At 38.5% G+C, this 27,843-nt stretch overlaps 3 protein-coding genes across 23 annotated transcripts in view; 1 reads left to right on the top strand and 2 right to left on the bottom strand.

The window, feature by feature from the left end:
* Positions 1-3,125, bottom strand: part of TMEM19 (transmembrane protein 19) — a 58,475-nt gene extending 55,350 nt beyond the window's left edge. For all 21 annotated transcript variants that reach the window (XR_010115086.1, XR_010115088.1, XR_010115094.1 and 18 more), the window contains exon 1: positions 181-3,125. Coding sequence is in view for 4 of the 21 variants with exons in the window: in XM_063615079.1 (XP_063471149.1) it covers positions 181-310 (130 nt within the window). In the remaining 17 variants the exon portion in view is untranslated. The remainder of the gene's footprint in view (positions 1-180) is intronic.
* A 6,068-nt stretch (positions 3,126-9,193) lies between these two features.
* On the bottom strand, positions 9,194-24,420 carry THAP2 (THAP domain containing 2). The gene is made up of 3 exons (XM_055235762.2): positions 23,035-24,420; positions 12,857-13,052; positions 9,194-10,574 (listed from the first exon to the last, which is right to left on the bottom strand). The coding sequence occupies exons 1-3, from the start codon at positions 23,103-23,105 to the stop codon at positions 10,155-10,157; spliced, it is 687 nt and encodes a 228-aa protein (XP_055091737.1). The 5' UTR covers positions 23,106-24,420; the 3' UTR covers positions 9,194-10,154.
* Positions 23,742-27,843, top strand: part of ZFC3H1 (zinc finger C3H1-type containing) — a 55,010-nt gene continuing 50,908 nt past the window's right edge. Inside the window, exon 1 of the mRNA XM_055235761.2 lies at positions 23,742-24,596. Within this exon, the coding sequence (XP_055091736.1) occupies positions 23,999-24,596 (598 nt within the window). The 5' untranslated portion in view covers positions 23,742-23,998. The remainder of the gene's footprint in view (positions 24,597-27,843) is intronic.

Raw genomic sequence — 27,843 nt, 5'->3', positions numbered from 1 at the left:
GCATTTATTAAAGGCACTGTTTATACTATCATGTTAGTAAGTTAAATCAGGCTATGGAAGTTAAGTAAACACAACCATTCATAACCATTCAGAGGATATGAGTTTTGGATTTCACAATGGTATGGTTTTAAATTCCACTGACTAGATTACAGAGAAACAACTTAGAACACTCAGACTTACCATAATAGGTGCTTGCAGTCATTGACATAATCCAGAAAGCTAACGAAATGCAAATGATCAGGCTCAATATAACTATATTAGTTATCATCTTTATATATCTTTTGCATATACTGTCGTTAAGATCTATCATGGAAAATAAGGATATGAGCTCCTGCGGGAGAGAATATTTAGCGTTTCGGAGAGAAAGTCATTTACGATGTGAGCAAAACACTTGTTCAGAGGCAGACATAAATCCCAACATATTCCACCGACCAAACAAGCAAAAAAATCACAAAAATTCAAACTCCTTCCGGAAATTCCTGCTGGCGGAGAGCTCCAATTCACATGGGCGTGGTCAACGCCTCACCGCAAAAGCAAAGCGCAACCCGGCCGACGGTGTGGGCGGCCTCCCGGCTGCCGGCAGCTTCAGCGCCTCACGCCGGAGCTCACGGGGAAAAGAGGAAGCCGAGGCAGCCAATCCGCGGTCCCGGCGCTGGCGAGCTCCACTCACCTCCCGTCGCAACCTTCTCGCGCGCGGGCGGGGTAGGCCAGCGGTTGCAAAGGGGCAGCTAGGGCACCCGAACTTGGGCAAGTCTGGGAAGCACGCCCGACGCGGCTGAACGTAGTCACGTCCCGACAGCTGCGCAAGCCGCCCTAGGGTCAGGTCCAGCTGGCCAACGCCGAGAACCCAGGAGCAAAGCCCCGCGCCTCACGGCGCCCGCCCGCGCCTCTAACGCCTCCCCTGCTGTGGGCATGCGCCGCAGCCGCTTAAGAGGACGTCGCCTAGCTCACGTGGGCAGGCACTGCTGGCATCGTGGCCGGCTGTGTTTGCGCTGCTTCTCGGAAACCACATTATAGGTACTAAACAATGTTGTTTAGTACCTATAATGTGCTAGACTCCTGGCTGCTAGCGAGGTAAAGTTAAACATAGTTTCTATTACTGAGCTCTCGTAATTATTGTCATAACAGCACTTAGATTGTGGAAATATCTGTCCTCACACTCCTTATATTTAAAGTGTGTGCATTTATAAAGCCTTGTTAGCATTAAAAATCTGAATCGTGGCGGATTTCTTTTCTTTTTTTTTTTTTTTTTTTGTGGCAGTGCCTCTCTCTGTTGCCTAGGCTGGAGTGCAGTGGCACGATCTCTGCTCACTGCAACCACCGCCTCCCAGGTTCTAAGCGATTCTCCTGCTCCAGCCTCCGGAGTAGCTGGGATTACAGGCGCCACAACCACGCCCGGCTAATTTTTATATTTTTAGTAGAGACGGGGTTTTGCCATGTTGGCCCGGCTGGTCTCGAACTCCTGACCTCAGGGGATCCACCCACCTCGGCCTCCCAAAGTGCTGGGTTTAATGGCGTGAGCTACCGCGCCCGGCCTGATTTCATGTTTTATGTGAAATTAACTTGTTTGCCTGGGTTAACAGTAATTAACTGATAATTACATAATATTTATCAATTTTTTCAGTTAATTACTGACAGTGTAAGAAGAGGAGCCAAATCCATTTCAGACACCGTATGCAATTGTGTTTTAAGCCCCAAGAGTAGTTACTTAAAAAAAGCTCACATTATTTTAAATTTCAAAATACATGCCAAGACAGCTTGTAATTTTCTTTGGTAAGGCATCTAATTAAGTAGTTAACTAAGAATCAAATCTGTGAAGTAGGACTAAATAGTAGTGGGCTTCCTGTACTAGATAATATACATATATGGTCTTTATGCTGAAATTTATTATGTGCCTACTTTATTTTTGTCTTAGTCTGTTCTGCATAGGTAAATGTTTGGATTATCTTACCAACCTGACTGGCCAATATCAATGTTACCAGACTACTGGGTAAAATTATTAATAATAAAAGCTAATGTTTTGTGGTTTGCACAGTCGCATTGTTTTTGTCTCTGCTTAGACAAAATTATAAACTGGTCTTTTTTTTTTTTTTGCCTTGCTTCACCACAGTCACAGAGTGACCCTGTCTGATTAGTTGGTGTTAGGAAAATCATAGCCTAGTTGTGAATGTCAAGCTATCTCCCAACACTGGGGTGTAGCTGTGTCAGGTCAGTCCCTGGATGTCAGGGATGATTTTCTCATGACTATTAAATCTGGCTAAAAATGCATATTAAATAGTAGTGTCAGTGAACTGACCCTTCAGATGAATATTTTCCCTTCTATTTTTTTCAGTGACCAATTATTGATATTTTTCTCCATAAAAGTTATTCTAGCTTAAGACCAAAATAATTTAGAGGAGTTAATATAATTAAAATACAGTAGTTCTTTCTTATATGCAATAGGCAGTTTCAGTTACCAAGGGTTAAACATGATCTTGAGGCAGGAGAATAGGGTCTGGAGGCAGGGAACCTAAGGCCGATTCATGCTGGCTTCCTAGAGCTAAATCAAAAGGAAAACCCCAACTTCCCACACCTAAGTAACAAAAGGACCCGAAGCTACTCCCTTGGCAAACCCCTCTTTTTTTTCTGCGTGGCAGATAGAAAATTGAAAGTATCTCTGCTTGGTAGCTTTCTGCAACCAATCAGATATTTGTGTAGGAGTGTAACTTTGTAACTTCGCTTCAGCCTCTAATTGGGTGTTTTTCACAACCAATCAGACTGATTGTGGGCTAGTACTTCATTTACATAAGGTATACACCAAGTAACCAATGGGAAACCTCTAGAGGGTATTTAAACCCTAGAAAATCCTGTAAGGAGGCTCTTGAGCCCCTATGCTAAGGTGGTTCCCACCCTGTGGCATGTACTTTTGTTTTCAGTAAATCTCTGCTTTTGTTGCTTCATTCTTTCCTTGCTTTGTTTGTGTGTTTTGTCCAGTTCTTTGTTCAAAACACCAAGAACCTGGATACCTTCCACTGGTAACAATCTGAAAATATTAAAAAGAAAATTCCAGAAATATTCATAAGTTTTAAATTGCATGCCAAAGTAGCATGATGAAATCTCATGCCATCCAGCTCCATCCCACCTGGGATGTGACTCCTCCATTTATCTAGCATATCCATGCAATAGACATTACTCTCTTGTTAGTCACTTAGGAGCCATCACAGTTGTCAGATGGACTGTTGCAGTATCACAGTGCCCTTATTTTAGTTCTATTACAATATATTGTTATAATTGTTCTATTTTATTATTAGGTATTCCTCCTAATCTCTTACTGTGCCTAATTTATAACTTAAGCTTTATCATAGGTATATAGGAATTGGAAAATAATAGTATATATAGGATTTGGTATTTTCCAGGGTTTCAAGCATCCACTGAGGGTGTTGGAATGTATCTCCAAGGATAAAGGGAGTGGGGGGGGCTCTTGTATACTTTTAAAAAATCACGATTTTACTGTTAACAATTTTTATAGACTATCAATCTTAAAAATTTCAACAAAGTCTTTGTTTTTCTATTTACTTTAGAAGCCATTTTCTGGCAATGGAAAATTTCTGGTTAGGCATTTCCTAAACTATATTTTTTAACTTAATAGTAGTTATTCTTTGTTATTAGTAGGCATCTCTGCCACTCAAAAGATACCTGTGATCAAATTTAAGGTTGAGAAATGTTGTCTCTACATGGGATAGTTAGAGTGCATTATTAATGACTCTAAGAAGTTAAGAAAAAAACACATTTGTTTAAATGGTTCCAACAGTTAATTGTCTTCATCAGATTTATTTCCTGTAGAAAACATGCAATTTGAGACTTACTATAGCAATCATAGAATAAACTGAAAGTTCATTGTTGCGCTGATCTTTAAATTTCACAATATAAATACCCATTTATGGTTAAGTGCTCTTTGATATAAAGTTTGGATTTTTCTGTGATAGACATTTATATTCAATACCAATCACAAAAATTATCCTAATGTCAAAAAGCACTTACTGTGTGATAGGAAATTATCAGATTTTATTTACAATCCCTTTGAATTAGATTCAAAGGGATTGGTTTAGATTTTCTGAAATGTGTGAGTATTTCAGTGATTTGAGTGCCAACACACATACACCACATATGTATGTGTGGTGAAGGAGCATAACAGATGAAAATGGACATGTAGACAATTACATTATAAAAAGATGATGACTTTATCCAAGTCATATATAAACAGGACTCAAGGAGAAAAGCACTTATGTCACTTTGGTATGTTTAGGGATGGTGTCACACAAGAGAGGGGAGCATCCAAGGTAAGAATTGAAAGATGACAGTTTGCTCAGTGACTAAGCTAAACAAGGGCAATTTGTAAAGGTTTGTTTGGTGGTTAAAAAGAACATGAAAACGGGAAGTTCAAGAGAATGGAGAAGAGTTAGAAATAACACATTTTGGAGTGTTTGCTAAATAATTTATTAAACTGAAAATTCATCTGAGAAATAGACACCTCTTTTAAAAATTTTTTAATGTAAAAATAGAGGTGAGATCTCACTGTGTTGTCCAGACTGGTCCCAAACTCCTGGCTATAAGTGATCCTCTTGCCTTGACCTCCCAAAGTGTTGGGATTACAGGTGTGAGCCACTGCATCCAACCAATATGTGCCTTCTTGACATTAAACCCGAATATTTTGTTTTTTAAATGTAGTATAGATTTTAAAAGACTAGGGAGCAATTTGAAGATAGATGTGTTGTATTAGATTGAGCTCATTCTAAAAGGGCCTTAGGGAGAGAGTGGGGAGCAATGAGGGCAGGAATAAACAAATGGAATATTGTTTTCCAGTAACCTTGAGGACGGACACCATGTCTGTCTGGCACATCCTAGTTTGATCAGTGTCTCTTAGTGAGTGTTAAGATAGTATTTTTGGGGCCGGGTACGGTGGCTCACACTTGTAATCCCAGCACTTTGGGAGGGCAAGGCAGGCAGATCACCCGAGGTTGGGAGTTCCAGACCAGCCTGACCAACATGGAGAAACCATGTCTCTACTAAAAATACAAAATTAGCTGGGCATGGTAGCACATGCCTGTGATCCCAGCTACTCGGGAGGCTGAGGCAGGAGAATCACTTGAACCCAGGAGGTGGAGGTTATGGTGAGCCGAGATTGCACCATTGCACCCCAGCCTGGGCAACCAGAGTGAAAATCTATCTCAAAAAAAAAAAAAAAAAAAGATAGCATTTTTTGAATTACAGTATTCGAAACAATTTTTTTTTGTTGTTTTTTTAGACAGTCTCACACTATTGCCTGGGCTGGAGTGCAATGGCACAATCTTGGCTCACTGCAACCTCTGCCTCCCTGGTTCAAGCGATTCTCCTGCCTCAGCCTCCCGAGTAGTTGGGATTACAGGCACCCGCCACCACGCCTGGCTTATTTATTTATTTTTTTTTTAGCAGAGACGGAGTTTCACTATGTTGGCCAGGCTGGTCTGGAACTCTTGACCTTGTGATCTGCCCACCTCGACCTCCCAAAGTGCTGGGATTACAGGTGTGAGCCACCGCGCCCGGCCCAAAACAATATTTTAATCAGAAAAAATTAATAAAATATCACAATCTTTCCCTTTTGTTAGTAAGATAGTGCTTTGATAATGTCTGCTTTTTTTTTTTTTTTTTTTTTTTTTTTTTTTTAAAGAGACAAGGTTGCACTCTGTTGCCCAGGATGAAGTGCAGTGGTGCGATCATAGTTCACTGCAGCCTTGAACTCCTGGGCTCAAGCAGTCTTTCTGCCTCAGCCTCCTCAGTAGCTAGGGGACTACAGTTACATGCCTCTGTGCCTGGCTAATTTTTATTTCATTATTTTTGTAGAGATGGGTGGCTCGCTAAGTTGCCGAGGCTGGTCTTAAACTCCTGGCCTTAAGTGATCCACCCACCTTAGCCCCACAACATGCTGGGATTACAGGCATGAACCCCTGTACCTAGCCTGCAAATAAATTTTTGTGTGAGCCTCAAATTATGGTCAGGATAGAGATAGACTGTTACCATTTTCATGGCCCTTCATATATCTTGTCTAGATTGCCTATTATCTGAAACAGTGCAAATAAACTATAATGTATATTTAGATATAACGTGAGCAACAAAAATGAAAATAATTTCTCTTCAAGGCTTTACATTATCTTTGTTCTACCATTTGCTTCAGTTTAGGGAGAAGGACTTCACAGAAGTCTTTCAGGGGGTCAATGTAAAAGAACTTTCACAGAAATATTTATGTACATTTTTTAGAAATAACAGGCATGACAGTAATTTCCTTGGGGAAAAATGTTTAATATCACCATACTCAGAATACACTTTTTTGAATATGCAATTATTTAGTATACACTACAAAATCCTCAGTTTTAGAAAGTTTCCAACTGTCTAAATATCAGAAGAATCCAATATTTTGGTACAAAGATGAACCATTTCCTATATTATAGCAAAATTAAAATCTACCCGTATTCTAACATTGAGAAATGAGATAAAACACAATATTATGAAGTCTACTTAGAAAAGATCAAGTGACCCCAAAGACTTTACTATTTTCATATTTTAAGACACATGATTTATCCTATTTTAGCAACCTGGTTCATATGTTAAACAAAGGATAATGTGAACAGCAGAGAGGATTTGTTGGCAGAAGATGTATGTTCAATCTAGAACTATCTAGATCACAGACATTTCTATTCCTTGTGCAGGTTGGCACATAGTAAATGCCCAAATGAATAAATAAATTGCATTAACAAAGATGTCTTCATGTGTAAATCAGACATAATACCACCTACCACACAGAATGTAAGGGAAAAGAGAACAAATAAGTACCAAAGTGCTTTATACGATTCTGAGTTAAAAATCTGTGTTAATAGGTTTGTTATTTTACACAAAATATCAAATTTCAAATGAACTCCAGTACTGGATTTCAATGTAGTATTTTATTTATAGCTATGTTTTCCTTTTAACAAAGATACCATTAACAACACATTTGTTCAGTGTTCATTTTAAAGGGTAAAAATGTTGTCTTATAGCTCATTCAATAAAACACCATAATTCAGGTCAAATGCCAATGCCCTTGTACCTCCTTTGCTAAGTCAGTATAAGGAGGAATCTGTTTTGTTTCAAAACAAAAGCATTTGATTATAAAAAGGTCTACAGTTTATAGTTCTTACTGAATTCCAATTCAACAGCATTTACCAAAGGACTTTACAGCTATTTCTTTTGTAGCATTTATCATATTATATTATAAATATTACTTGTTTCTCTCAGGAGATAGAGCAACTTGAGGGCAAAAAATAATCATATTCCTTTTTATATCAAGTACCTAGCCTTTGGCTGGTTCTTTGTAGAGGTTGGTGCCCAGTAGACAGAGAACAAATGAACAGAAGATCTGTGTTGGACCAGGAGAGGAAAAAAAAAAACTATTATAATTTCAGTTAGTTTTATGGTCAGAGTGATAAAAAAAAAAACCTATCAAACTGAACGCAGCATTTTAATAGACTCCTTTTAGGTTTTTCTCTGTGAATAAAGCTAGTTTTAAGGTAGACAAATGTATGTTAATAAAACAATTTGATGCAAAGAGTTTGGAGCATGTTGTCAGGACAGTAAAATGAAAATGACAGAGAAAACACAGAAAAGTTTACTCTAAAATTATTGAGTAGTAGTTTAATACTGTCAAGTAATAATGAATGAAGATGAAGTAACCTTGTCAAAAAGTTGTTGTATTTTACAATATTTTATTTTTATGATTTTTAAAATTTATTAAGGTTTCAAGGTATTATTGTAGATGGGAACTGGGCTGCATAAATAAGTGTTTTGTATCTGGGGTGAAGGGTGAACCACATGAGAGTGGTTATATTTGGAAAAAATAGTTTTTATTAAAATGACTATTTGTCCAACTTATTTTGAGTTATAAAGTAGATATGGTCAGTGAATGTTTGATGATGATGATATGTTGGCGAAAAGTTATTTGAAACCATACTAGAAAAAAATAAATATGTAATGACAATTCCAAGGAACTACATCTAATACTTAAGATAAAGATAAAATAACTAGCAAGATTTATAACATTCACAAAAAGATTTTCATAAATACCTGTTTTAAATACCTCATGGGCATTCCAAGAGACTTTTCCTACCTTTGCATTTCCTTGGGAGGCATTCTTTAGTAAAGAGAGTGCTAATACTGTAAAAGAATTGTTACTGGGAGCCAAGCAAATGCAATCCTAAATAGCTAGCAAAAAAATGGAATTTTTTAAAAAATCATAAAGTAGCTATTACTTTACAGGAAAGATTTACAGCAATTTATGATTTGGTTTATGCTACCTTTGTATGTTAGTATCACAAGCTTGAATTAAATAAGTTGAGTTAAATAACTTGATTCTCTTAACAAATTTTTACATGATTTCAACAAAGCTGTTTGAAGCAAAGGGTTCCTATCAAACATTAGTGAAATAAAGCAAACCCTTTAATTGTTCACGTGGCAATGATAAGAATAGTTCTGAACTTTTATTTTGTAAAATAATTAGCATTTGCATACCACTATCACACACATACACATATTTCTTTTTTTTTTTTTTTTGAGACGGAGTCTCGCTCTGTCGCCCAGGCTGGAGTGCAGTGGCGCAATCTCGGCTCACTGCAAGCTCCGCCTCCCGGGTTCATGCCATTCTCCTGCCTCAGCCTCTCCGAGTAGCTGGGACTACAGGCGCCCGCCACCACGCCCGGCTAATTTTTTTTTTGTATTTTTTAGTAGAGACGGGGTTTCACCGTGGTCTCGATCTCCTGACCTTGTGATCCGCCCGCCTCGGCCTCCCAAAGTGCTGGGATTACAAGCGTGAGCCACCGCGCCCGGCCTACATACACATATTTCTATAGGGAACATTTAATTCCCCTTATGCACTATGGTTGCTTTATTTGTTCTTGTTGTTGCTGTTTTAGAGACAGGAGTCTCACTCCATCGCCCAGGCTGGAGTGCAGTGGTGCAATCACAGCTCACTGTAGCCTCAACCTCCTAAGTTCAATTGATCTTCCCACCTTAGCCTCCCAAGTAGCTGGGAACACAGGCATGCTGGTTGCTCTATTTCACTCACTAAAAAAGGAGATGAAAAGCAAGCTGATGTCTAAGATAAACTGATGCCATTTTAAGTTATTAATACAAAGTGTGAAGATACAAGTAGTTTCCTGTGATTAAATTTTACTGTGGGTTTATGAAGAGGAAAAAAAAAAGCCCACTATATTGATATACTATTTCTGAGGTATAGCATGCATTTGGAAAGTAGTTAAAAAGAAAACAAAAAACCTTAGGAGTTTTGGTTATCAACAAATATGGAAGCACCAATTTTGAAGTTGGAAATGTAAGATTTTTATTATGAGAAAAAGAGTAGTATACATTTATCTAAGCTAGGTCCTGAACTCTGAATTATTTTGCAACACTTACTTAGGTGAATATTATCAGCTACTAGATTTTACTAGTTTAAAGTACTTGAGGCCTTACCTAGTTTGGATGACTCAATGGTACTTCACATTCAAATATTTTCAAAATATTTTACAACCTATTTTAAAATCTAATATTCTTATGAGAGAGGCCATGATAAGCTCACTTTTACTGGTAAAACAAAATATAGAAAGTTTTAATTTAAAAACTCGCCCTGTACCTTTTTTTCTATAAATTTTTCAAATCACAGTGCCAATTATAATCTAATTAATACAAAACCCAGCAGTTTTAAGGTCATGTTAAATGTTGGTTAACTCTTATTTAGCATCTTATTTAGAATGCAATATGCCAACTTTGGTACAGGAAAAAATTCTTCTCTAATGTAAGTTAAACATATTACTTATCATAAGCTGTTCTTTTAACAGTAGTTTAAAAAGACAAAAACAAAAAACACCTTTCAAACATACAATTTATTAGCAAAATTTTTAAGTTCATAATTCTAATGTAAGGCACTTCCTCATTTTCAAATAAAATTTCCATAGAAAGTTTTTTATTCTTTTGTAATCAAGTCTTCACAAATTATGCAGTAATGTTACTTCAAGTAAAACTTTATTAAATAATGAATTTTGGCATAAGTGCCATAATTATCTTTACTTCTGAAAAGAATGAAGGATAGGCATCAAGCTCTGCGCAAGCTAAATTTAAATGAAGGTACTGTTGGTCTGTTTTAGATTTAGACTTGGCATTGTTTTATCTTGTTGATCTTGTTCAAGGATCTTAAAATCTTCCAAAGGAAGACTGCTTAAGGCAGTTGGTAACATGTGTTCTGATGTACCTTTAGGTAACACACTATTCGCTTCTAAATTCTTTACCAAACACGTGGCTTTGATCCATCTTCGAGTTGCTCTGCGTTCCTTTTGTAGGCAAGTTTTCATTTTTCTTCTTAAGCTTGCTATTTCTTTTTCCAGTTTAATGATCCTCTTTTTTGCCTCCATAGGATTCCTAAAGGCATAGCTGTGTTCAAGTAGTACTTGCTGACTACTAATGTTTGATTTTAAATTAGATGGTCCAGCTGGGGAACAACTGTTGTTTTTCTTCAAAAGATTCCTTGACTTGAGTTTCTGAGCCAAATAAAATTAGAGGGTTGAACATAAATTATGAAATATCACAAATAAGCACATGGTGTCCAGTTTTGGATAACAGAGTATTTAAACTGCTCTTTTAAAAGTCAATTTTAAAACTTTAATAGGAAACAGCAGCAGCCATCTCATGTAATCCAAGATTAAGTTTTTTAACTGGTTGAATTAACTCTAGTCACCTATTTCTTTTTGTCCCATACCCAGAGAGATTCAAACACTGATTTGGAAATAGACAATGGATGTCCAAGGTTTCTTCCAAATTATTGACTATCATTCTATAGAGACTTTAAAGATCCTTTGCAATTTACTAAGGTCAATTTAGAATATGTGTAGATATTATTTATGATATTAATTTGATCCCCTTTTAATTAAATACCCTTTTCTCAATTTGATGAATATTTTAGACCCAGGGTCCTACTAAATGAAAACTGAAGGATCTGTAGAAATATATTCTTAAGTCCCAAGCTTCTAAACAGATTTACGTATTAATTTTTGATGGTTACATCTTCAAGGATTTAAAATCTGGCTAGGAACATTTGTCAAAATCAGGAGACTTTTTTTGCTTTTATCTCTTTCATTCAAGTCCTATTAATTCTACCCACTAAATATTCCTACCATGAATCCTCTCCTCTCCATCATTTCTTTTTTTTTCCTTTCTCTGTTCCACAATAAGGCTGAACACTGTCATTCTTAATGTCACTACTTACACTGGGCCCGTATCATATCTGTTCTGACTATATTATTCTTTATTGATCTCTCCACTTCATTTTGATCCTCATTAATCCACATTCTGCCATGAGAATAATTTTTCTAGAATATTTGACTTTTCTATTCTGGCCAAATTCTTTGCCTATCTATTATCTAAAGGAAAAATAAATCTTTACATGGCATACTATACAATTTAGGATCTCATCCCATTCTGCAGTTTACCACCTTGATTTATACTCCAGCGATACTAGGCCACTGAGAATTTCCAGATTATACAATATCCTCGTAAGTCTGTGTCCTTAATTCATTAAACATTTATTGAAACACATACTGTGCATTCCTGGGGACACAACACTGAACAAATAAGACAATATGGTTCCTATCCTCACGAAACCTACAGTTAGTCCCTCTGCCTAGGGAATTGACAGGCACTCTTTTTTGATCTTTATATCTCTAGCACTGAGCTTAGATTCTGGCATAATGGAAAGTTTGGTTGTATTTATTAAATAAATAAATAAATAATCAAAATGTCAAAAATAAGTTACATTTCAAATTCTGTAACTATTTGAGTATATACTATGTCCCAGGCACTGTTTGAGGTGCTGAGGATTCACCTGTGAAAAAGACTAAGTTCTTGTCCTCCTGGAGCTTTCCTAACATCAGTGGTAATTAGCTTACCACGACCTTGTCTCCCATTCAGATAATAACTCATATACATTTAAAAGGTTAACTGTTACAAACAAGGGAAAACAGTTTTTCCTCAGAGGAAAACGTTTGTCCTCCCTTTCAAAGCTAAACTATTTGTGTTCATTTTGCCCTTTCTTACTCTTGGTGACCCTGTCTTTCCCAGCTAGGTTTTCCTCTCTGGTCAGATCTTCCCTAACTAGATAAAACATTGCTTTAAATCATTCATGTTATACCTTAATTCTTTCGTTTTTTTTTATTTTACTTTTTTTGCTTCATTTTTTCTTCATTCTTTCCTTTTAAATATCACTTGCTAACATTTCCTACTCACCCCTCAACCCACTTGTTTTTGTTCTCATTATGCAACTGTAATTATTCTGTGCAAAGCCAAGATCCCTTTCCTCTATTTTAAACTCCCAAGGCTTCAAAAGCCCACCCTGAATGCCCAAGCTCTCTGAAGATTTCTGTCATGCCTGCCTCCCTCTGAACTTACATTCTTGGGTGTAATTCTGGCTGTGTGCTCTTAAAGTACTTTGCACATGTTATTTGTATGTCATTTTAAAATCAGAGCACAGTGATGCTGGAGGTTTCATTACTCATATGATTTTTCAGTTTTACTAATGGTGCAATTATTAATAATAATTGGTAATAATGTAAAATTCCAATATAGTAAAACAGTTTGGATTGGGGAAAGAATATTGGAGTCAGGAGACCCAAACTCTGATTCTAGCGTGTACCTTTACTGTACAAGAGAAAGGTATGCAACTTTTTTGAGGCATATCACTATAAATGAATTTCAGTTAATAACTGCATAAACAAAAAGGAATGGGTTCTAAAAATGGTTTTAACAAAAGGAGAGTAACATTACCTACCACAGACTTTATATGGGTACAAAAATCAAAAATGGTTGGAACAGCATCCATTTTAAGTCGTCGAGTTTGTCCTGTTAGGTCAAAACAGGAGGCTTCAAAGTGCTTTGAACAAAGAAAAGTGTGTTTTCCTGGCACAAAATTTTTGCGCCTAACCAGGCGAACCCATTCTTTTCTTCTTTTAGGATCCAAAGGAAACCTTAAAAAAAAAAAAATGCAACTCAAATTCCAACTATCATAATTCTGGCTGCACCTAAATGATTAAAAGAAATTTCAAAGATGATTAAAAGTGTGTCCCATTTACATAAAAAATTTTAAACTCACAATATCCAGACACTGGAACAGAAACCAATTCATGGTAATGTTTTATAAGTTTGTAAAACTTAGTAAAAAACTGACTTGAGTCGTCTTATTTTTCAGGGCTTTTAGAAAGAGACATTTCTTCCCAATTAGCCCTTAATCTGGGCATAAATAAAACATGACTAAACTGATTTAGATCAAGTTTAAGTAGAAGCATTATAAGCGGGAGTAATTTCACCACGCTTTTAATCTGCTGCTGATATATGTAGTCAAGAAAAATCAGATATCTAAAGATTAAATTTTGTCAAGGAAAGCCTAGGCAGATTCTGGTACTCCTTCCTCTATGTCCCATCATTATGACACTTACCACATTGTTTTGTAATTTTTCCATTTTAATTTCCAGTGACATAAAGGTTATAAATTTCTTGAGGACAGGGATCATTATATCTTGTCATGTATTTATCTTTGACACTTAGCACAATGCTTTGCAAACAGTAGAGATTCAACAAAATTTGCTAAATTAATACAAATACAGAGTAATAATATACTGTATGTAGTTAAACAGCAAATATTTTTAAAAAGTCAACTCTTTAATTAGTGCAGCAGAAAGTAAACTTACAAAAAGGTAAAATGCTTTGTAGCAATGTTTTTCCTTTCATATTTCAAATATAAAATACAGTTGACTCTTTAACAACATAGGTTTGAACTACACAGGTCCAATTATATGTGTATTTTTTTCAATAAATATATTTGAATTTGAAACAATTGGAAAAAACTTGCAGACAAACCATGTAGCCTGGAAACATTGAAAAAATTAAGAAAAAGGTATGTCATTAATACATAAAATATATGTAGGTACCAGTCTATTTTATCATTTACTACCATGAAATATACACATACTAGTCTATTTTGTCATTTACTACTGTGAAATTTACACAGATTTTTAAAAGTTAAAATTATCAAAATTTACAGAGACTGTACATGGCATCATTCAGTCCAGAAAAATGTAAACAAATGCAAAGATGCAGTATAAAATAATAACTGCATAAAACCAACTATAGTACATACTGTACTACTGTAATGATTTCATAGCCATCTTCTATTGTGGTGAGCTCAGTAAGTGCTGTGAGTACCCACCTACAGTGCTATGTGATGCTAATTATCTCTGTCTAAGCAATTTGTCTCTCCAGTAAGTTGTGTATCATGGCAGAAAGTGATCTCTCGCAGTTCTTGCATATTTTTCATTGTATTTAGTGCAATACCATAAACCTTAAATAATACCATGATACCCATATGAAGTGCCATTAGTGATGATGGATGTGCTCTAAGAAGCAGTCATGACAATACAAGAAAAAGTTGAATTGTTTGAGATATATATATATGCCCCATAGAGTTAGGTCTGCAGCTTTTTGCCTGCCATTTCAAAATAAATAAATCCAGGACCATTGTAAAAAAAACAAAAAAAAATCATCAAGCTGTTGCTACAGCTGTGCCAGCAGGTACAAAAACCTTGCACTTTTTGTGAAATATCTTTCTATTCTGTATTGGAAATGCAGCTTTTATGTGAGTACACAATTGCTGTAAGAAAGCCATACCTATATTCCAGGACTAGAGGTAGTTTTTTTTTAAAAAGAAAATTTTTTTAGAAAAATCATATTAGAGTTTATATAAAACTCTGGAGAAAAAGTGAGGTTGTTATATGATAAAACAAAAGGAAGGTGAATGATCTGAAGCTGCAAATTTAATGCCATCAGAGGATGTTTGATAATTTTAGAAAGAGGTTTGGCTTAAAAAATATCAAGATAACAGAGAAAAAGCTTCTGCTGACCAAGAGGCTGCAGATGTTCCCAGATGCCATTAAGATCATTCAAGAGAAAGGCTATCTGTCTGAACAGGTTTTTGATGCAGGCAAAAGTGCCCTTTCTTGAAAAGAATGCCACAAAGGATATGTATTAGTAAGGAAGAGAAGCAAACATCAGGACTTAAGGCAAGAAGGGATAGGCTAACACTGTTTTGTACAAATGCAGTTGGGTTTCTATCAGTTCTGCCCTTATCTACAAACCTGCTAAACCCTGAACATTGAAAAGGAAAGATAAACACCAGCTGCCAGTCTTTTTGTTGTAAAATGAGAAGGCTGGGACAATGAGAACCCTTTTTCTGGATTGGTTCCGTTGAATTTAGGAAGTATGCTGCCAGTAAGGTACTGCCTTTCAAAGTTCTTTCCATTTTGGACAATGCCCCTGGCCACCTAGATCCAGTCCAACACAGAAGGTGTCAAAGTGGTCTATTTGTCCTCAATGTCTTTAATTCAACTTCTAGATCAGAGGGTCACAAGTTTTAAGGATCATTACACATGGTACTCTATAGAAAGGATTGCCAATGCTATGGAAGAAAACCCCAACAAAGATAGAAAACATCATGAAAGTATACAAGGACTGCACCATTGAAAATTGTTACAGAAAAAGTGGTGAAAGACACCAAGCCCAGGCCGGGCGCGGTGGCTCAAGCCTGTAATCCCAGCACTTTGGGAGGCCGAGGCGGGCGGATCACGAGGTCAGGAGATCGAGACCATCCTGGCTAACACGGTGAAACCCCGTCTCTACTAAAAATACAAAAAATTAGTCGGGTGTGTTGGCAGGCGCCTGTAGTCCCAGCTACTCGGGAGGCTGAGGCAGGAGAATGGCGTGAACCCGGGAGCCGGAGCTTGCAGTGAGCCGAGATCGCGCCACTGCACTCCAGCCTGGGCAACAGAGCGAGACTCCGTCTCAAAAAAAAAAAAAAAAAAAAAAAAAAGAAAGACACCAAGCCCAAAACAATAAATTCCTTCTAAAGAAAAGTGTGTGTGTATGTTGTCCTTGACCTCACAGTCTTTATGACAGAGCTGATAAGGGAAATCATGAAAGAGATTGTTGATATGGCAAAAAAAGGTGGGCAGTGACAGGTTTCAAGATACGGATCTTAAAGAAATTCAAGAGCTGATTTAAGACACCACACCAGAGGAATTAACAGAAGACAGCTTGATGGAGTTGAGTGCTTCTGAACCACTGCCAGATGATGAGGAAGAAGTTGTAGAAGCAGCAATGCCAGAAAAATTGACATTAGAAAATCTGGCAGAAGGGTTCTGATTATTCAAGACTGCTTTTGACTTCTTTTATGACATGGACCCTTCTATAGTAGGGTCACTGAAACTAAAGCAAACAGGGAGGAAGGATTGGTACAATATAGAGCCATTTTTAGAGAAATGAAAAAGGGTAAGACAGAAATTATGATGTATTTCCATAAAGTTAGACCGAACGTGCCTGCCTTTCCTGCCTCCCCTTCCACCTCTTTCACCTTTGCCATGCCTGAGGCAGCAAAACCAACCCCCTTCTTCCTCCTCCTCAGCCTACTCAATGTGAAGATGACAAGGATGAAGACTTTTATAGTGATCCACTTCCACTTAATCAATAGTAAATATATTTTCTCTTAATTTTTTTTTTTTTTTTGAGACAGTTTTGCTCTTGTTGCCCAGGCTGGAGTGAATGGTGCCATCTCGGCTCCCTGCAACCTCCACCTCCCAGGTTCAAGTGATTCTCCTGCCTCGGCCTCTTGAGTAGCTGGGATTACAGGCGCCTGCCACCATGTCCGCTTAATTTTTGTATTTTTAATAGAGATGGGGTTTCACCATGTTGGCCAGGCTGGTCTTGAACTCCTGACCTCAGGTGACTCACCTGCTTCGGCCTCCCAAAATGTTGGGATTACAGGGATGAGCCACCATGCCCGGCAGGATTTTCTTAATAACATTTTATTTTCTCTGGCTTACTTTATTGTAAGAATACTGTATAGAACACATACAACATAAAAAATATGTGTTGATTGTTTATGTTATTGGTTAAGGCTATTAGTTCAATTTTTGGGGAATCAAAAGTCATACACCGATTTTCGACTGTGTGGTGAGGGAGCTTCTGCACCCCTAAACCCTGCCTTGTTCAAGGGTCAACTGTATACTGATATGCATCCAGTGTGTACCTATTAAGGAAAAGACAAATATAAGGAGCTGTCTCTAAAAATTCTACTGGTAACTTGGAAATATAAGAATCAACATTCACATGTAGTAAGTTTGTGTAAAACTCTTTGACTACATTATCCTTTAAATATTAATTATGAAATGACTAGTGTTTAAAAAGAACCACGAAATCCAAGTTAGAAGATCATGTGGTTCAGAAGCCCCAAATGCAGCCTCATTAGGTAACAGCTTTGGGTATGTCACATATACTAGGTTTGCTAACACTACCAGCAATGAGGGGCACAAAGAAATGAATGTCTGGATTTACAGTCAACACTCTCCCATGTTTTGTCTGTCCCCATCCCCCTCAACCCTATACGTACCCTGATCTGAAGATACTAACATCTGTATATCACTCCACAATTCACATATGCATTTTTTCTATTTTACAAGAAAATAGAGTTTTGTGGGTTTTTTTGTTTGTTTTTGTTTTTTGAGATGGAGTTTTGCTCTTGTTGCTGAGGCTGGAGTGCAGTGGCAGGATCTCGGCTCACTGCGACCTCTGCCTCCCAGGTTCAAGCGATTCTCCTGCCTCAGCCTCCCAAGTAGCTAGGATTACAGGCACCCGCCACACCTAATTTTTTTTCTGTTATTTTTAGTAGAGATGGTGTTTCCCATGTTGGCCAGGCTGGTCTCGAACTCTTGACCTCAGGTGATCCACCTGCCTCGGCCTCCCGAAGTGCTAGGATTACAGGCATGAGCCACTGCACCTGGCTGAATAATTTTCTGATAACTTATTTACTCTGCCTAGCCTCACCTCTTAATGACAATCTAGTCTCATTTCAAAGATCTCTGTCCCAGTATTTGACGGTTTGGAAATATTTACTAAAGGCTAAGCTAACAATCAGGCTTTAAACACATTTCTTCTTGTCAGGGCCTCGATAAAGACTCAGAATAAATAAGTACTATCATTGTATTATTATTTGTATAAGACTCTTCCACTATAAGACTGTCTTTCAGATATTATTTTTCAGTTCCTTAATTCTCTTTTAAAGCTCTTTTTAAAACTAGCTCTTTAATTAGGAAATCAATGTCTTGAATCAAATCTTAAGTTGACCAAATTCTACTTAAGACTGTTTAGGAATCCTATCTTATTAAGGAAGTTTTCCATGATCAGAGGACTGGGTTAGATGTTGCTATAGCACTGATATCACAGTTTTTTGTTTACTTTTCTATCTTTCCCACTGGACTGTAAGTTTCTGTAGGGTGGGAGCTATATTTTTCACTGCTTTGTCCCCGGGTCTGGCATAGTATCTAGCATAGTACCTGTTAAGCACTCAATGAACTTTTCTGAATCAATGAATGAATGAACTAATGGGGTTAATTTGGCACTACTAGTCTTTAGATTTTCTGTGCTGAAACAATATGAATAATCAATGATTTTATATTTAATTTTGGTGTAATGTTTTTGTACAGCACTAACCTTGATCATATTTTGGATGTGTTGTTTGGATTTTTCTCAGCACAAAGGGTGGGAGATATAGCCCATAAGCTAAATTTAAGTTCACCTTAATTTAATAATAAATCTTCACATAAATACAATAAAATTAATACGATGGTAACAGGATATATTCTTATCTAGACAGTAATAGAACCAGGCTCTTATAAATATTTGATGTTTTGGAAAATCACTCAGTAGTTTAAACAGTGCTATTCTGTGTGCATCTTCAATAATTAGTTGAATGCCTCATACATTCCAAGCACTGTCCTAGGCACTGAAGACACAGTAGGAAACAAAATAGACATAGGACTTTCCTCCATGAGTGTATACTATAATGGGGAATGTAGGGAATCAAATAGCTGGATGCAATAGAATAGAGTGGCCACTGTCTCTGGACTCAAACCAGGGCACCAATCCTGGCTCCTTTGCATAATATCTGGGTGACTTTAGGCAAGTTAACCTTTTTAGGTCTCCTTTTTATCATATATAAAGTGGGGATAAGAATGGCACCTAGTGTGGTCATAAGGATTAAATGAAAAAATGTCAGTAAATGCTTAGCCCAGTGCACAGTACATGCTAAATACTAAATAAATGGTATTTATTATTATAATAAAAGTAACTATAAGTGTCGATGAATCTTATAAAAGGGTAAGTATAGGGTTGTATGGAATCATAAAACAGGAAGAGCTAGTCTAGTCAGGAGGCCTTAAAAATTACAGGAATCAGCTAGAGAAGTTAGGGTGGGACAGTAGATTGTTAAGAATATCTTGGGGACAGAGAATAGTGCTATGAAACAATGCTGGAGGGCCTTCTAAGTCAAAGAGTAATTTTGAACCTTATCCACCTTATCCAAAATGGCAATGGTAAGCCATTAAAAGGCTGAATTGTGAGAGCTGATTGTTAACAGAAAATCTGTGAGCTAGTAGTTAAACACAGCCATTATTAAAATTAAATTAATATAAAGTTGCAATAAATTAAAATGAAAGGTAATAAATACCAAAACCCCCAAATTTCCTGGTGATTTTACTGTTACCTTTACTTTTAAGGTTGTCTGTTGTATCTGTTTGGTGGAAATACTATAGAATAGTGTGAGACTGCACATCTCTTCCCACCTCCATGATCAGTGATGTCATATTGATAGCTTGAAACTAGACTTGGTAGTATTATTTACACCATAGAAGATGGGGAAACACTACAAATCAGGGCTTTTCCCCCTCCCTAGAGAACATTTATTAAATATTTAGCAACATACTATTGATTATAGAAGAGTGGCTAGGAGTGCATGGATGGAAGCAGTGAGCCAGTTAAGAACCTACTGTAATAATCTAATCAAAGGGTAATAGTGAGAAGTCAAGGGAGGAAGACTTCCAAGTTTCCAGATGGGTAGTATCTTCATTTACTGAGAAACAGAGTACAAGAAGTGGGGGTAAGTTTGGGGAAGGGCAGTTTGTCAATATAGATAATGAATCTGGGTAACTAAAAGGAGACCAGAGAAATACTGAGTAGACACTTGGCCTATAGGTCTGGAACTCATTAGACAGAGATGGACTGGAGATACTGATTTGGGAGGCATCAACAAGTAGATGCTGAGACCACAGAACAGCTGAAATTATTCTGATATGAATGTGAAGACCTGGCTTAAGGAGTAGAGAGAAGAGTAGCAACAGATTGAAGACAGGCCAAAAAAGTCAGAAGATAATCATAAAATTAGTGTCAATTAATTCAAAAGTAGTATTTCAAGGAGGAAATGATCACACACCATGAAAAATGAATGTAGACGGACATAAAGGTCATGTTAGCAAGAGCAATTTCAGAAGATTACTGGGGAGACTTAAGACTAGAGTTGGCTAAGAGGTAAGAAAGAGACAGTAAATTTAGGCAAAATAACTTGCACACAGAGATACAGAAATCTACTAATGGCCAGGCGCTGTGGCTTATGCCTGTAATCCCAACACTTTGGGAGGCCGACGCAGGTGGATCACAAGGTTAGGAGTTCGAGACCAGCCTGGCCAATATGGTGAAACCCCATCTCTTCTAAAAAATATAAAAATTAGCCAGGCATGTGGGCATGCCTGTATTCCCAGCTATTGGGAGGCTGAGGCAGGAGAATTGCTGGAACCCGTGAGGTGGAGGTTGCAGTGAGCCAAGATCGCACCATTGCACTCCAGCCTGGGTGACAGAATGAGAATCTGTCTCAAAAAGAAAAAGAAAAAGAAAAAAAAAGTCTACTAATGTCCCAGTAGAAAAGGAGTGAATCAATTAAACCTGGCTTAATTGATTTGTACTTACAAACCTGGTTTGTATTTACAAAATAGGAATGTATTTTTATTATAATGAATACTATTTTAAGACCTAAATTTCTGAGGTTACACATGAAAATGTTAAATTCACAGTAGGCAAATTTTATGCATGTTATTGTACCACCATCTATCTCTTTTGTTTTGTTTTGTTTTTTCTTGAGACAGGGTCTCACTGTATTGCCCAGGCTGGAGTACAGTGGCATGATCACGGCTCAGTGCAGCCTTAACTTCCCCAGTTCAGGTAGTCCTCCCACCTCAGCCTCCGGAGTAGCTGGGACTACAGGCATGCATCACCACGGCCAGCTAATTTTTTGTATTTTTTTGTAGAGACGAGGTTTCACCATGTTGCCTAGGCTGGTCTCAAACTCCTGGGCTCAAGTGATCAGCCTGCCCTGGCCTCTTGAAGTGCTGGGATTACAGGTGTGAGCCACCACACTGGGTTAAACATTGTTATTGGTGTCTGGACTCCCCTCTCTCATCTATCCAATCAAATTACTAAATTCAGTAGTTTCTCCTTGAACATTTCTCAAATCTGTCCCCTCCTCTCATTTCTACTCTAATATCACCCTAGTCTAGAAAATTGGGTGGACTTTCCTTGTTTTATTTACTACAGCTAACTAGTTTTTCTCTGTCAGCTCACACATTTCCCTAATCCAGTGCTGATTGTGCCAGCAACTGAGTAAAGGGTTTAGTTTAGTTGACATTGTAGCAAGATTTCCCTGTGAAGGAAAAAAATAGGTAAATTAATATTCTGTAATAAGTTCCTTTCTCATCAAGTTCATTCCCGATGATGCTTGACCAGCACTTTCAGTAACACTACGATTCTCTACACTGCAGCCAGAGGACTTTTTAATATGCAAATCTAATCGTGCCATTCTTTTTTAAACCCTCCATGGCTTCTCAAGTACTCTTAGGATAAAATAGAAAATACTTAAGTAGCATACAGGACCCAATCTGTCATCCTTTGGTCTCATTTGAAATGTCACATCCTTTGAAAAAGTGTTCTTTGACTTTCCAAGACTAAGTTAGGTCTCTGAATGTTTCTTCTGTGGCACTTAATTATTTATGTCTTTCTCCACCATTAAATTCTAAACTCCAGGAGGGTTAGAACTTTCTGGATCCTTAGCGCAATGTTAGGTAATTAGGAACTCCGTATATATTTGATGGATGAATGAACAAAGCACTACATATGCATGAACTAGTTTAAAAACAGAAACATCACAAGATTTTTTTAAAGTGGCAGCTTTTAATAAAAGTACAGTTCATAATAGTGAGGTAGGGAGAAAGGTCAAGGATATAATTTCTACATACTAACATCACATACGTTGTTAGGTATGTAAAATATATAAAATCAGGACTGGTGTCACTTAACTTTTTAATGTGTCTTTTCTTCGGGCACGTGGCAGGCACTTGCAGAGAAGGTAAACATTTACAGAGTACCTGTTATTTTCCAGGCATTGTTCAAAGTGCTTTCAAGAGTTCTGGTTTGACAGAACTAAAGAATTTTGATTTTTCTTCCAGCAAACAAAAGAAAACCTAGGTTCTTTTTATTACTCTATTCTAGTAAGAACAGAAAGGTTATCTTTTGCACTTTAATTAACATTGCTTAATTCCATGGCTATCAAAGATGACTCAATTCCTCCGCAGAATTACTATGTGACTATTAGAAATCTAAATGCCTCCCATGTCAATTCATCTAGTGAGAATTTCCTAATTTTAACGGGAACACAGCAGGCTTTTACGGTGATTGCTGATTGAATGGGAAGATCTCTTTCTCCCTTACGGCGTCATTCATGTCAAGACCCGGTCTAACAGAGGAATAAAACAGTAGAAAATTAAGATATCCTCCTGTTACTTTTTTTACTAAAGGGTAATGACCAAACAGTACTTGGATTTCTTTTAGAAAATGAGTAAAGCTTCCCCGAAAGCAGGGTAAAATTGGGCAGATTTGAGAAACACAATGGACATATGATGCTTCCCTGCTACCAGCTGGGAAAGTTATTAGAATTAGCAGAATCCTCCTGTTCCTTCCACACAAGCGATAGCCAGAATAGGAACTCCAGTTTCCGTCATCCCCACTCCCTGCCCAGGTTACCTGTGGAAGCTGATGTTAATGTGCTTGTTGTAGGTAGTGGCACAGCCCGCCGCGGCGCAATTGGTCGGCATTTCCCTTTCCCACTCATTCAGCGCCCTTAGGTCTCTACTGAGGCGCTGGCTGCTAAGCTTTCTTCTGGCAGAGGCTGGACAATCGAGGCAGGCGTGCCTTAATCGTGAGAGCTTAGTCGTGAGAGCGGAGTGGGAAGAAGGGGTGTGTATGTGGGGGCGGAGGCGAGGGACGGTCAGCCTTCCCTTTCTCTTTATTAATATGGCCGACTAGAGCCCACAGAACTGGCCCTCCTGGAGCTCTAGTCGCCTTCGCTTGACTTCACCAACATGGCGGACACAACCCGTTCTTTCTCCCCGCCCCCAAGAGGGAGCGGATCTACTGCGTTTCTTTGGCAGGAGTCCTCAGAGCAATTAAAAGGAAGAGGTGTTTTCCCTCCGATTACTGTAAATTACAAGAGTTTTACAATAAAACTCTCTCAAGGCTGCAACTAACAGCAGCTCCGCCTACTTCTGCATGCACCCAGCTGTGCCAAGCCAGATCCTGCGGTGGGTGTGACGCTAGGCCGGAAGAGTAAACCCGAAGAAAGACGAAAGACTACAAATCCTAGTGAGTATCGAGTTGGTCTTATTATCGCGTGAACTAGGAGCCTTTGTTTCCTGCGTGTCGCAGGAAGTGACGTCTCGGGTACAGCCGCTACCAGAGTCCCTTTCTCGCGAGGCGGAAGAACCCCGATCGCTGAGGAGCAAGGGGGCGCTAGGAAAGGGAACTGGGTTGCGACGGTCCGGCGAGAGAGAGCTGGGGTGCGGGGAAGTTGGGGAGCAGAGGCCGCTAGGTGTCCGAGTAGGGTAAGACCGCACCGACCCGGTCCGTTAGGAAAGAAGGGAAACGAGGCAATTGTCGGGCGGATCCCCGGACGGAGGGCTAAGGTTGTGTGGAAGGCGCTGCTCCCCGGATGGCGACCGCAGATACTCCGGCCCCGGCCTCCAGTGGCCTCTCGCCGAAGGAAGAAGGGGAGCTTGAAGATGGGGAAATCAGTGACGACGATAACAACAGCCAGATACGGAGCCGGAGCAGCAGCAGCAGTAGCGGCGGCGGGCTGTTACCCTATCCGCGGCGACGGCCTCCTCACTCGGCCCGGGGCGGTGGATCTGGCGGAGGCGGTGGCTCTTCCTCGTCATCTTCCTCTTCACAGCAGCAGCTGAGGAATTTCTCACGCTCGCGGCACGCGTCTGAAAGGGGCCACCTCAGGGGACCCAGCAGCTACCGACCCAAAGAACCGTTCCGGTCTCATCCGCCCTCTGTACGGATGCCTTCGAGCTCACTGTCAGAAAGCAGTCCCCGGCCGTCTTTCTGGGAGCGGAGCCACCTCGCCTTGGACCGTTTCCGCTTTCGGGGCAGGCCTTACCGGGGTGGGAGTCGCTGGAGTCGGGGGCGAGGAGTGGGTGAGCGAGGAGGCAAGCCGGGGTGCAGACCTCCTCTGGGAGGAGGAGCAGGATCCGGGTTCAGCAGCAGTCAGAGCTGGCGAGAGCCCTCTCCACCTCGGAAGAGCTGTATCCTTAACGTGGCGGTCGGCGCTGGGTGTGTCACTAAAGTTCCATTTAGCGTCATTACTAGGTTTGTGAGACGAGTGTAACTTTGAACCATCAGAACCGCTTATTTCTTCCTGTGTCAGTATACTTAAAGTAAGTTGTTCTTTAGTAATTCCCCATGTGTCACACTATAGCGTTATTCTTAAGACTGCTTTATTGGGTATATTAACGTGCTATGGATTGGGTTAAACTTATGAAATCTAAGACAGTTAAGTCTGATTTGTAATAATACCTTAGAAGCCCAAGTTTCATTAGCATTTGTATTTTTGCTGGTACAGAAACTTTGTATTTTATGTGAAGTTGATTTAGATTGTTAGATAGAGAAAAAATATTCATAAACAGTTTAGGTAATACTGTTGCTTTATCATATTGCAGTTTGACATTGAAATTGTAAAGTTTCAGTCTGCACAGTCCTGCACTATTTTTGTGATTCTGTTTTTATCTTGATTTATTCCGGTTGCTGCCTTTTAAAGTGGGGGGGGGGGTGGTAAAAAAAAAACTCTGGTGTCTTTACCAAGTCTGTTTCAGAGCTTTTTGATTCATTTGATCTTTTTGGAACACTTTATCTCTTTTACGTTTCTGTGTTCACTTTTGCACATTGTGTAACTTCGTGCTGACTAAATGAGGGCCAGAGAGAGAAAGATAAACTTATCAGCATTTTTATTTTAATACGTTAGAGTGGAGGAATGTGTATGCGAGGGTGGAGATTACGGATAAATTGAGAAAGGAAATAGTAACATTCCAGATTTTTGCTACTTCTAACCTTATTCTCAGTTTTAAACATTACTGAGTTTACTCAGCATTTATACAGAGGAATCAATCATCCGAAGGTTTCCTGTTTTATAATGGGTTTGTAAAACACTATCTTGACTTATTCTGTGATCATTGCAAAAATTGTTTGAAGACTTTCATTACTGGTTGTAATTCCCATAGTGTGATGATTTTTAATTTCGTCATTATATATGAAACTTAAAAGTAATGACAGTTATTTGGAAGACAATTACTTTTATAGAACACTTAGGTCTAGAATAGGTCTTTCTCAAACGTCATGATGTAAAAGGGGCAAGGAATGTATATGTAGGTGAGAAACAGCAGCTTCTGATGCTAATCCCCTGAAAAAACTTACTTCTGCAACCAAAAGTTGGGTTAGGAGCATTTCAGGATTGTTTCGGAGAAAATCATGTAGGCGCTTGGCGTGGTGGCTCACGCCTGTAATCCCAACACTTTGAGAGGCCGAGGCGGCGGATCACTTGAGATCAGGAGTTCCAGACCAGCCTGGCCAACATGGTGAAACCTTTGTCTCTACTAAAAATAAAAAAGTTAGCCAGGCGTGGTGTTGGGTGCCTGTATTTCCAGCTACCCGGGAGGCTGAGGCAGGAGAATCGCTTGAGCTCGGGAGGCAGAGTTGTAGTGAGCAGAGATTGCACCACTGCACTCCATCCTGGGCGGTAAAGCGAGACTCCATTTCAAAAAAAAAAAAAAAAGGAAAATTATATAGATATTTAACTTTTTAAAAGCCAGCAAATGGTTCTTCCAAGAAGGTTAGAAAACCTCTGCCCACGGTGTTTCTTAATCCATGGATTTGTGGTCTATTTTGAATCCAAAAGCCAGAAAGGCTATTTAAGCATACATATATGTATGGTTTGTATTTATTTATTTATTTATTTATTTTTGAGACGGAGTCTCACTCTGTCGCCCAGGCTGGAGTGCAGTGGTGTGATCTCGGCTCACTGCAAGCTCTGCCTCTTGGGTTGATCTCGGCTCACTGCAAGCTCCGCCTCCTGGGTTCACGCCATTCTCCTGCCTCAGCCTCCTGAGTAGCTGGGACTACAGGCGCCCGCCACCATGCCCGGCTAATTTTTTGTATTTTTAGTAGAGACAAGGTTTCATCATGTTAGCCAGAATGGTCTGGATCTCCTGACTCCGTGATCCGCCCGCCTCGGCCTCCCAAAGTGCTGGGATTACAGGCATGAGTCACCGTGCCTGGCCAATGTGGATGGTTTTTAAATTTTTTTAATTAAATAAAATTTTTATTAAATTTATTTAAAAATTTTTTTTTCTGGAGAGACAAGGTCTTGCTATGTTGCCCAGGCTGATCTTGAACTTGTAGCTTCAAGAGATCCTCCTTCCTTAGACTCCCAAAGTGCTGGGATTTATAGACGAGAGCCACCAGTTTATATGTGTTTTTTAAAGGTACAAAGATGAAACCTGTAGTTTGTATTAGGGAAACAAATGAAAATAAGTAGTTGCAGTTTAGTATAAAAAGTTGAAACTGAAGTATGTATATAAAAAAGTACTATGGGAGCTCAAAGGTTTTTCTTAAAAACTTTGTATTAGAAAACCTTTGTATTCTGTATTAGAAAAGGGGGAGGTGAGTGGGCTTTCTGCTTTTGTCCTCTTTCTGCGTGTTTATTCAATACTCTTTTGGGCCTCTACCATAGACCTTTATTAATTGGTAAGCTTGTATGTTTTTATTAGTAAACTGGCATATGATGTTGCAAAAAAAAAAAGTACCAGAAAATATCCAGTCTGCTTGTGTGACTTTGATTTCCGTAGTAACTTGTCATAAATAAGTTATCTTGCTGTTTTTCTTTTTACAGATGCTGCACTTAAAAGGATGCTTGTTTTGATCCTCTGCTCATTGTTTTCCTCATGAAGTATCAGTAATCCATCCTAGAGGTGGTGTTCTTTTTAAGAATTTGAGAAGGAAAACGTAGTTCCCAGCTACTTTTATATAATGTGAGCAAACAAAATATTTGTTACAACACTTCATTCATATTTATTTAATATCAAGGTTGTACTCAGTTTAGTTCATATTTCCACTGTGTGATTATAATACCTTTTTTATTTTACAAATACTGTATAAAGAAAGAATGCAGGTTACTCTGCGGCATATTTCTGCAATTTAGAAGTCAAGTAGCCTGAGTATAGGGTTTATTTATTTCTATTTTTGCTGTAACTCCTTTCACTGTAATAACTAAAGTATGCTAGTTGCAACTTTAAAGAAATAGAATAAACTAGATTCAATCGCAGTTCTTATTTTCACCCTTAATTTTTCTTAATGATAGACATTTTGTCAGTACATCTTAGCATGTCTCCCTTGAATGACTACTCTTTTCAACTTTCAAATCTGAGGAGAGCTAACATAATTAGGCCAGTGTCTCTCATCAGTAAAAAGTCATTCCATTTTCAGCTGCAGCTGAAAAGG

Source organism: Symphalangus syndactylus, chromosome 13 (assembly GCF_028878055.3).
Source record: "Symphalangus syndactylus isolate Jambi chromosome 13, NHGRI_mSymSyn1-v2.1_pri, whole genome shotgun sequence".
NCBI lineage: Eukaryota > Metazoa > Chordata > Mammalia > Primates > Hylobatidae > Symphalangus > Symphalangus syndactylus.
This window is presented reverse-complemented; position numbering and strand designations above follow the sequence as displayed.